This window comes from Belonocnema kinseyi, chromosome 5 (genome assembly GCF_010883055.1).
Source record: "Belonocnema kinseyi isolate 2016_QV_RU_SX_M_011 chromosome 5, B_treatae_v1, whole genome shotgun sequence".
Taxonomy (NCBI): Eukaryota; Metazoa; Arthropoda; class Insecta; order Hymenoptera; family Cynipidae; genus Belonocnema; species Belonocnema kinseyi.
The window spans coordinates 40,322,005-40,333,379 of NC_046661.1; the positions used below are offsets into that span (position 1 = coordinate 40,322,005).

At 33.5% G+C, this 11,375-nt stretch overlaps 1 protein-coding gene across 1 annotated transcript in view; it reads left to right on the forward strand.

Moving 5' to 3' along the window:
* The first annotated feature begins 1,064 nt into the window (after positions 1-1,064).
* Positions 1,065-11,375, forward strand: part of LOC117172372 (pickpocket protein 19-like) — a 20,687-nt gene continuing 10,376 nt past the window's right edge. The window contains exons 1-7 of the mRNA XM_033360227.1: positions 1,065-1,315; positions 5,273-5,568; positions 5,775-6,030; positions 6,793-7,062; positions 7,693-7,965; positions 8,247-8,300; positions 8,403-8,630. Coding sequence (XP_033216118.1) covers positions 5,320-5,568; positions 5,775-6,030; positions 6,793-7,062; positions 7,693-7,965; positions 8,247-8,300; positions 8,403-8,630 — 1,330 coding nt within the window. The 5' untranslated portion in view covers positions 1,065-1,315; positions 5,273-5,319. The remainder of the gene's footprint in view (positions 1,316-5,272; positions 5,569-5,774; positions 6,031-6,792; positions 7,063-7,692; positions 7,966-8,246; positions 8,301-8,402; positions 8,631-11,375) is intronic.

The following is an 11,375-nucleotide window of genomic DNA, read 5'->3' on the forward strand; positions in this document are numbered from 1 at the left end:
ATACATGCGAGAACGCTGTACAATCATATTTATTTTAAAAATTAATTATTTTAAATTTCAACTCAATATGTTTATCAATTAAAACTTTTAATGTATTTAAATGTATAGTTTCGTTTAGTAGAATTTCTACTGCCTCTTTTTCAAAACAAAAAAAATAATATTATTCGTAGGCAATAAATTTTAATTCCAAAACGACTAATTTTTTCCATAATAGATGTAGCAGCAAAAATATTTATTACGATACAATAGCATTTTAATTCATTTTAAATGTAAATCTTACGCATCTACAATTCTACACATTTTCTTGGTGCAAAATTTATTCAAATAATTGATTCATTAATGGAAAATAATAATTCAAAATTCTCGATATAAAATTTTTATTTTATATTTTTAAGTATTTAGTATTTACCGACTTAGTAGCGGCTATTTGATGGACTTGTTCGACGGGTGAAGATTGCAGGGGCAAAGTAGTTGGAAGGCGCGATCTTCAGCTTGAGCCATGGGGGAATCGGGCAATTTTCGCCGGGAGCGCCATCTACAATTGGTTCGTCGAACTATACACGTGCCTCATCTAGACTTATAATATCTTTATATCCAGTTCCAATGATGCCCATGTCAGCTCCCTGAGCTACTACGCTTGCGTCAGGGTGACGCGCTGGTTGGCCGAAAATGGCGCGCAATTCAAAATTGTGTTGAAAAACAATTTCTGTAATTCAAATAAATAATTATTGAAAAGTGCACAAGAATTTATAAAAATGGTATAACTTTTGATTTCAGGACAGAGAAAAATGTATAACACGAATATATTCTAATTAACACGGTTAATTTGAATATATACGTGTCATATATTTTTCTCTTTCCTGAATGAAAGTTTATAATATTTGCATACATTCTTTTGTATTTTAAAATAATTATTTATTTGAATTGTAGAAATTGTTTTTTTAACCAATTTCGAATTGCGCGCCAACTACGACTAACCAGCGCGTGGGCCTAAAGCAAGCGCAGTAGCCACAATAGCTCAAGGTGCCAACATTTACATCATTGTCCAGTTCCTGCTTACTGTGATTAGCTTTGATTTTATTCACAATCAAGTGAAAACACTTGAACATTTGCCTAGCTATTCTGTGCATTGAGTCGGAGCTACTTCAACGCTTGGATTGTGAAGATTTGATCAATCAATTCGCGGAAAAAATCCAGACGTGTTTGCATTTAAAATGATGTATCGAAACTATCTGTCAGCAATAATCTTGTTCATTCATTGAAATTTTTAAATGTAGATTTAAAGTTTTGTCAAGTGATTTTGTTCATTATTTAGGTACGTAAGATTTTGTTTATAATGCGATAATACGAGAGAATTAACTAGGGTTTACCGTGCTTAAACAATTATCCTATTCATCATCTTTCAATTTTATTTACGAATAAACGTGTACGTTTATGTAATTATTCTCTCATAATTAAACTATTGATACATGTGGACCACGTGTTTTAACTTTATTTTAGATATGAATTGTATATTACACGAAATGAAGATTTTTAAAAACATTTCATATAGGTTCAAAATTAAAGGGCAGCATTTTTAATAGGAGTGCCCAGGGCGGAATTTTTGGTAAATTTGGCCCTTGGTATGTATTTAATCATGATAAACAAATTAAACAAATTAGTTTTTATAACATTTTCAAAACGCGAGGACAAAAACGGTTTCAAAAAGGATTGAATAATTGTCAATAACGTACCGGGATATCCCATTCGATCCTATTTATCTCCCAGGTTATACTAGGGATATCCCAAAGATGACCCGACAGATACCCTGCAAGACGGAAATTCGGATATCCCCAGGATATCCGGGATGCCCATTGGACGTTTCTGGTATATTCAAATGTCCCAAGTAGGATATACATATAAAACTTTAATATCCTACATGGTACATTCGCATGTCCCGAAAACATCTCATAGGCATTCAGGATATCGTGCCGATATCCAAATTTCCGTCTTGCAGGATATCTGTGCGTTATCGCTGGTACGACCTGGGAGTTAAATAGGATTGAATGGGATATCCGTGTATATCATATTGCTGTTATGGAAGTAAAATCAGACAGTTTAATTTTGAGTTTGGGTCCTCGTTTTAACGGTCTAAACTCTAAAATCTAAACTAGAAGGCCCTAAACTATCGCTAGGATTTCCTACATATGTTTCTATGCGGGGCAAAATCCTAATACTCGGCATTCCTCCCTGCATGATCTGACACGAAGAATAGAGTTCTGTGCGAGGTTGGAGAGAGCGTTTCAGTTCTCGTTTTTGCTTGAAAACGCTCGAAAATTGCGAATTCGGAAAGAAGTAGGCTTCCGCGATATCCTAAAACCTCCTCCGTACTCTGTCAAACCGAGTTTGCCCGATGATTTTAGAGTACTGAGCGAGCACGTCGTGATATTTCAAACAAATATTCAATGTTTCACAAGTGCTCGCTAAAGTGCCTTTAATGATCGCGGAAACCTACTTATTTCCGAATCCGCAATTTTCGAGCGTTTTCGAGGAAAACGAGAACTGCAAAGCTCTTTCCAACCTCGCGCAGAACACTATTTTTCGTGACAGAGTATGTAGGGAGGACTGGCCGAGTATTAGGATTTTGCCCCGGGTATCCAACTTTCTATGATAGTACCGCCAGGCCATTTTTTTAGGACTTCGCCACTATTTATACGTTATTTGTAAAGAAAGTGAACTATTCATTTTTATGTAAAATGTTCTTTGAAAAAAAGCAGTTTGTTTACGATTGCGGACTAATCAGATGTTCTCAAATCTGCAGATCTTCAATTTGTTTAAATATATCAGTTACGTTCGTTCATTAACTTATTTAACAGTAAAATATATAATTTTCGAAAATACGAAAAATCCTATACTAATTTTAAAATTTGGTCGCAAAGAGGATTAACAGAGCATGAAACAAATATATGAAATATTTCGAATCGGGCAATTTCGAGAAAAACATTCATTAAAATAATTTTTTTTTTAATACAAAACCAAGCATCGAAATTGATTACAAAAGTGAGCTTCACTGTTAAATTTTATATAAAAAGTATAATTTCATTAAAATTCAGCGAAACAGTACAAATTATTTACAAAATTTCTCACACTTTTAGAAAAAAATGAACTTATTTTTTTAGCTAACTGTCTCATATTCTTTTTCCCTTTCTATGTGTAATAACGTATATATAGGTTTTAAAAAATCAGTGAGATGAAGGTTTGTATTTTTAGAGATTTAAATAATTTATTTGGAGAAATTAGTAAAATCGATCTGTTTTCCTTCAATCCATTTTGTTTATGAGACATATTTTTATCGTTCCATCAGTACTTGCTTTGCACTGTCACGAACAGTTTGCTCCATAATCGCAGCTATATCTCTGCTAGCTTTTATATTAAAGTTATCATTAGCATTAGTTGTGGTTTAACGTTGACAATGAAAGTGTCTTCTTTTTCAAAATTTTCTCTCTTCTTATTTCACTTACAATTTAAAGAATTGTTACAAAACCTGATTATGAAATGAAGGACAAGATTTCTTTCCTCACGTTACACAGTGTGAAATATCAGTTTATGAATATTTTATTTTTGATACCAACCAACACCAAGCCAATTTCGAAACGATAGGGCATTAAACGAAACGAAAAATGATTAAGCCTTACAACAGAACACTTTATTATTTTGGAGGTGAGATAAACTTGAACTTCATTAAGAAATTCCTGGGTCGAAATTTAAGTCGGGAGCTGGCCAGTCTATGGCTGGAGAGCCCGGCTTTAAGTTGGGAGCTGGCCGGAGTTTTTGGTCGGAATTCGACCAGCATCGTCACGCTCCGCTGGCCAGCGTCCGGCCATGGAGCATGGCCGGGAGCTGGCCAGGGATTTCGACCATGGCCCGGACAAGATTAATTGCTGCTTTACTAGATTTAAGTGATTCGTGTTTCAATTGTATGAAGAGCATCTGTCACTGAGTTAAGGGATCAATTTGATTCTTTTTTACTGTAGAATTGGAGCATATTAATATATAAAATTCCACACGCGCAGCATAGAGGCAACATTAACTATTTTCACGTAGACTTTGAGAGACAAAAAAGTTTTAAAAATAAATATTAAATGATTGCGAGTATTTTGACTTTGAATATTAATAGTCCTGTTTAGAGTACATACATATATTACATTTTTAAATATTACATCACAAATAAAGTTTCTAACGCTACGGGGTGTCGAACCTACATATATCTATACCTAAATCTAACGCCTAGCTGTCGGGAGTGCTAACCACTGCACTAAACCGACAAGTTGAAACTCGTTGAAAAATCCATCCCCATAAGCTACAGTTCAGAAAAGTTAAAGTACCAACTTTTAAGTACTGTTTTTTAAATTATTTATTATTATGCGACGTTATGTAAATGTAAAATACACGAACTTTTGATAGGAGTATCAGTAAAATACTTTTTAAATAAATAATTTAAATCGATTACAATTTTTCTTCGCGTGATATTTTGTTTTTTCCCGTTTTAAACTATTTTAAAACTTTTCACAATGACAGGAAATGTAATTTTTTATGAACATTTAAAGTTTTCAACGACGGGACTCAGAAATTCAATCATGAACGTTGAAAATTTCTTAATGATAAAAGTTTTTTGACTTTCGTGTAAGGTTTGGTTTTTAGGTTTTTTATACTATTTTACAGCGTTTAAGATTGATATAACATGTAATTTTTTCTGAATATTTGCAGTTTTTCATAAAGATGGAACTTAGAATTTTTATCTTAAAAAAAACTGTTCGAATTTCAAAAAATTGTCTTTGAATTTTCGTCACAAAATGCATGGTTTGAAAGTCTGAACTCATGAAACCTTAAAATTTGTGGTGTGAAAAAGATATTCAGCCAATATATTATCAGGCGTGGAACATCCATGCGGGTATACGGATCCATTTTTTAATGAAATCAGAGAAAGTAATTAAATTATAAACAAAGTTCAACAATTTTGTTATTGCCAATCAGCGTCCGGCCAACTACCGTCTGAACATACGATCATAAGATTTGTCTGATCAGAGCCCAGTCAGCCCCCGACTGGGGTTTTGACAAAAATTTTGTCCAGTGAGTCCCCGACCAGCGAACGGCTAGGCTCTTAAAAAATAAACGTAGCCCGGCTAGTCCCCGATCAGAAACCTTATTGTATTAGGGCTAACCTGAGTTATTTCCACATGGGTTTTGCTATTTCAATATTTTTAACTAATTTTATTTCATTTATTTGTTGTAGACTTACGGCATGGAAAGAAAAAAGCAAGAAGTCAACCAAAAAATTTGATGAGTCGAAAATTAAATTCCCGACTGGGAGCTGATAAGAAAAGTGACGAAAAGCAGATTGAAGGGAAAAGGCTTAAAAAACCTTCATATTTGTTGAACTATTATATTGAAAATAGTAGCATTCATGGTTTGAGATATGTATTAGATCCACAGTTTTACACCATTGAGAGGTTCGTTTGGTTTCTATTTTTCGTAACGTCGATTGTAGCTACAACTTATGCTGCTTGCATTGTGACAGCCCAATTTCAAGTAATTATATTTAGTTATTGAATTTCAGGTTTATTTAATTATTGTATAAGATTTTGATTCTTCTGCCACAAATCTGTTATTCATTGTTATAAATATTATTTTTCACTTACATGATTTTAAAATAAATATCACACTCAAGTTGCGTTAATTTTTTGCAAATGTTATTTACATTTTACGTGTTTGTTTTAACCTTGCAATCTTTTCAGGATGCACCAACAGTTACTGTGATAGAATCGACAAGCTATAAAGTATCCAGTATACCATTTCCAGCTGTAACAATTTGTCCACGGGATCGAGTAGACTGGAAAAAAGCGATGGAGGCAGAAAGAGACTTCGTGCCCTCAAATAATACAAATTCTATTCAATTATTTCGAAAATTGCTTACAACTTTATCAAGTATGGCCTTTGCGCGGTTTTATGAAGTTAATTTTCTACTAAATGCATCACTTATGGAGCTTGGGGGTGAGATTGAGACTAATGAGAGAAAAAAATTGCTTGCAAGTTTAACATAAACGCTGAATTGATTTTTTAATTTTCTATCAGAATTATTGATGGATTTAATATAAGTATCATTTAAGGTTGTATGCGAATCCCATGCCCGTACAAATAGTAGAGTTCCGTGGGGCGCCGTCAAGCCATATTACATTGAAAAAATCTCACGGATTCGCATGGTGAAGATTTCTGTGCGCTACTGGCATAGAATTCGTAGGTTGTGTGTATACGTACAGCAGATAAGGTGGAGAGAGGGAAGTGTGTTGCTGCTATGCGATACTGTTATGTTTATCAGTTTGAAAGTAACTAAAATTTCAATGTTTTTCATTGAATTATTTACGAAACTACGCGGTGGAAAAACTTGATATATATTTTTTAATTTTTATTTTCAAGCAGCGCTAATACCGACATTTTTTTAATTTCTCTACCAGAGCGTTTAATCACTATAAATTAAAATGTAAAGAGTGCCTATGCACTATTCATGAACTACATGTTAAAGTAGTCAACTTTGACATTAATTATCTCCGCAACGGTATGATTAAAAAATTTGAAATTAATTTAGCATATAAATCATTATTTCATTTAAATATAGCTCTTTTTTAAAAAAACTCAACCAGAGATTGATTTTTTTACATACAACCTTAATTACCTTCACGTAAACTGCGTACATTACATGCATTTTGCACGAATGTTACATGTAGGTTATATATCAACATTACCCGTATGTTACAGATATAAATGTTACTAACCTTCTTTTCAAAGTCGTTCCAAGCTGCAAGGATATATTGTCAGCATGTTGGTGGCGTTATGATGACAAGGAATGTTGTGAAATTTTTGAATTACAAAAGACTGAATATGGATTTTGTTATTCATTCAATTCTGCTACATCAGAAAAGTTGCGTACTGTCACAAAAGGTATTGAGATAACATCTGGGTACGGTGACCGAAGTGGACTAAAATTTACCTTGCATTTGGGAAAAACTACCTCACCACCCACCCGAGGTACGTGGGAAAAACAACTTGTTAAGGCCATGTGATGAGTGGATCACGTGGCAAGATTCCTACCTTACTGACATTTTTTTAATTTCCTAACTTATTTTCGCACGAAGCGCCACGAAGCTTCTTATTTATAATGCATTGCTTTAAGAAGATGTGTATTGATGTGGATGAAAATGGTTTCAAATGTGTCAAAAAACCTACATTCGTTTGATTTCAAAGTGTTGTGAATTTGGTCGTTGGAGGAATTGCTCGATATTGACTTGTATTACATACTTTGAGTCAAATCGAATTTTCCTGGATTAAAATGTTGACAATTATAATTTACCAAAGGAATTAAATTGACTTCAGAATTCTTCCTCGCCTTAGAACATTAAACAGGACTAACTTTCCTTCAATTTCTACTTAATTCAACAGAATTAAAATGTATTCGTTTATTGTCAGATATGAAATGCGACGTAAATAGTTGAGGTTCATATGAAGTAAAACGTTAATGGCAGAAAATCACATCCATATGGATTTAAAACGTTGTGAATTTGACCATATTTGAAATAATTTCAATCTATTTCAATGCACGTCTTACCGGGAAGATTGAAGTATGAGTACATTTCCGAGCGTGGGTGAAATTATTTTCAGATATTATTCGTGGTGGGACTCTACTTATAAATCATCCAGAAGTATGGCCAAGTACGGGTCAAGCAATAGCAGCTGGGATGTCGCTTAGTGTAAATTTAAGGTGCACTTCCGGGTACGCAACTAAAGAGGTTCTTAATCTTCGCCCAGAAAAAATTCCTTGCAGATATGGCACCAATAAGAAGATCTACAATCAGGAAACATGTATTTCTGATTGTAGACGTATGCATGTCAATAAACATTGTACATGCAACCCGTCGTATTATTTTCAAACAAGTAATATTAAGTTAGAATTTTCTATGAATCATTCTTTCCATAAAGGGTATACATTGTTATTCTTTTCTTACGACCGTAATAAAGAAGGATTTTCCTTTACCGAAGGCAGACGAGGAAATGTTCTTCATTGTCTACAATCGATAAATAAGACTATTCTTCTTTATAAACATGAGAAAAAGAAGAGCGTTTTTACGTGTTAACTTTTATTAAATGAATTTGTTTTTTTTTTTCATTTTTCATAGATACCTGTATCCCTTTTAGTAACGAACCATAATTTCCAGGCCAAACTCGGGAGTGCAATGTAAAGGATTTTATTTGCTTGATTAAACACAATGGTACTGATATGACTAATTTTTTCTTATAATAGCTTTATATAAAAAAAACATAATCCAGGAGAACTTCGTATCCATATAGATTTCATGGCATATTATTTCCAGAAATTTTCACAAATTATCAAATACCGGGAGACATTCAACAAATCGAAGATGAGGAGCCGATAATGTTTTGTAACTGTCCACCTTCCTGCGATTTTTACAATTACATGACAAACATTTTGGCTATACCCATTGATGAGAAGAACGATATAATGCTGGACATACATTATGAAGGACCCACAAGTATACGCTATAAAATGGAAGTTGTTCTTACGAGTCTAAATTTATTGGGTATGTAATTATTTAATTTTTGCTTCATTATCGACTAATACGTAGTAAAAAAATCTGCCCTTCGCGCGGGCACATTATCAAGGCATGCTAGGCGCGCCTCGGGCGCGCGAATGTTGGTTCTCAGCAACGACAACTATAATTTAGTGATTGTGGATCCTCCTTAGTTGAAGCTCCTTCGCCTTTAACGAGCACATTCTCGTCAAGTATGTCGTGCTTCGCACAAGATTCTGCTCAAAATGTGAGATTTTCTACATTATGTTCAACATTATTACAAAATGCATATTATATTTATTTACGTACCTCGGACTAACATTGCTCATTCATACAGGGTGGACACGCTGGGGCTTACATACATGGCGAATAGAATGCTACCCGAATTGCACAATAGCAGGGGAGAAGCCATTATACAGGGATATTTTCATATTTCGCGCCTTTAAAGTTGCATTCGGATCGGCCATTCGGTCAAGTTCATGCATCTTCGGATCAAGTTTATCATAGTTTCCATGGTTGCGTTTGAAACTTCAAATGGATACAAGTGTCAAAACAATATAGGTCATGTTACATAGTAACTACAAATAATAAAAGTGTTTAATTAATATTGAAATGAGATATGTGAACTGAGAAGTAAACGTCAACTTTTTTCTGTGCCAATAACATTATGGGATGTCTGCTGAATGACAAATACTATAAAATAGTAATAATATTCTGCACTTCCAGTGGGCGAAGAGTTAATTGTGTTTACCGCTTATTTACGGCATAAGAACAAGTATATTATGAATACTAGGTGTTTTGAATAGCGTATGTGTCACTGAATTTCCAGATATCCGACCTTAGGTTAGAGTGAGTTTCGAATGAGAAATTAGCTTTTTTAATCAGCCACGTAATTTTGTTCTCGTACCCATTCCATGGTTGCGTTCAAAACTTCAAATGGATAAAAGTGTAAAAAAATATAGGTTATGTTATGTAGTAATTAAAAATAATAAAAGTGTTTTAGTAATAATGAAGTGAGTCATGTGGTCTGAGAAGTCAATTGAGAACTTCAATTTTTTTCTGTGCCAATAACATTATGGAATGGCTGCTGAGTGACAAATACTATAAAATAATAATATTCTGCGCTTCTAGTGGGCGAACAGTCAATTGTGTTTAACGCTTATTTGTGGGATAAAAAGGTATGTTATCAATAGACAGGATATCTTTTAAATAAAGTGAATAAAATATTACATGCGTAAACTTTAAATTGACATTGCCTACATATACTTATAGCGATTAGGGCAAACAGGTTAATCTGAACATAACCTCGAAATAATGACTGATCGGTGCGACATTATTATATGCTTGTTGGGTAGCTATGAGAGCGCCGCCAATTTGAAACTATTGGGAAGAAATTCGAATTTGAATTCAATTTTAACAAGAAATCTTATAATAAATAACTAATTTTAGACCTCAGTATAGTATTTCTGATTAAAATAAATTTATATTTACTGCTCTTCTTCATTAACATTTCTCTAATAACTTTGAGATGCCCAATAATTCGCGTATCAGATAGCGCTGCTATCAAGATAAAAGATATACCCTACAAGCCTGTTATACTTTCGATTGATTATTCTTTACCAACCCAGCAAACAAAAATCTATTCACTTGCATTTGAATGGGTAGACGCCATAGGTTAGAGTGGGTTTTGAATAAGAAATCAACTTTTTTAATCGGCCACGTAATTTTTTTCTCGGTCATGTACAGTAGCGATTATGAATCAGCATTAACCGGTAGAGGAACGATAGATCCGATAGAAAATTATAAATTTAAATGAAACAAATTTAATTCAAATATTTCAAATCATTTATTAACAAATAGTTCAAAGGGCAACTTATAAGAAAATCATGGAAAAAATTGAATAGTTTTAGGAAATATATATTTTTTTAAATGTGAGCATTGAATAAATTATTCATTTATGCCTAATAAGTCAAGTTGTTTTATCGTACAAGTCGATGAGATTAATAGAAGGAAAAAAGAACTAAATGACACTAAACAAGGTACTTATATCAATTTCAAGCTACAGAACGTGAATCTTCAATCCCTTTTTATTAGATTTGTACGATTATTCTATTTATACTCAAAATCCTTTATAGATCTGAGTACATCTCTACCGATAGAAATCTCAGAGTATATGCTAAAGTTTCTCAAGGCTCTGAGAAGCTCTGATAAATTCTCCACAGGCACTCAGACATATTTGAAGGTCCAGCTAGCTCGTTTAAATGTTCTAATGGCTTTAAAATGTCTTTTCCGAAATTGAAATAAAAATTCGATCATAGATAACAAGTAGTGCTTTAAGTGCCAAAGGTTCCACCATGTCTCTGACGTGTGTCACGCCACTCCACGCTGTGTGAAGTGGAGTGGAGCGCATCAAAGTTCTACATGCAAAAAGAATCCGCTCAGGCGGCTCAAAAAGATAATTATATACGTGAATACATCCCACTTGTCAGTGTCCATCCTATAGCCAAGAAAATTCCAGGCCACAAAATAAAAGTACTGCAACTATTGTCCCCGTTAAAAATACTCCCTCTCAAGATATCAAAGTAAATCTTGTAAATCTACTAAAAAGATCTACAACCTTAACCTCTGATATTATGGGAGGAAAAATTAACATTACCGAATCTATAAATTCAACCGCAGTAATTATAAGTAATATACTATCACTTGCTATCTAAAAAGGTCAACTTCAATAATAACACTTTAAAAATATTTTTT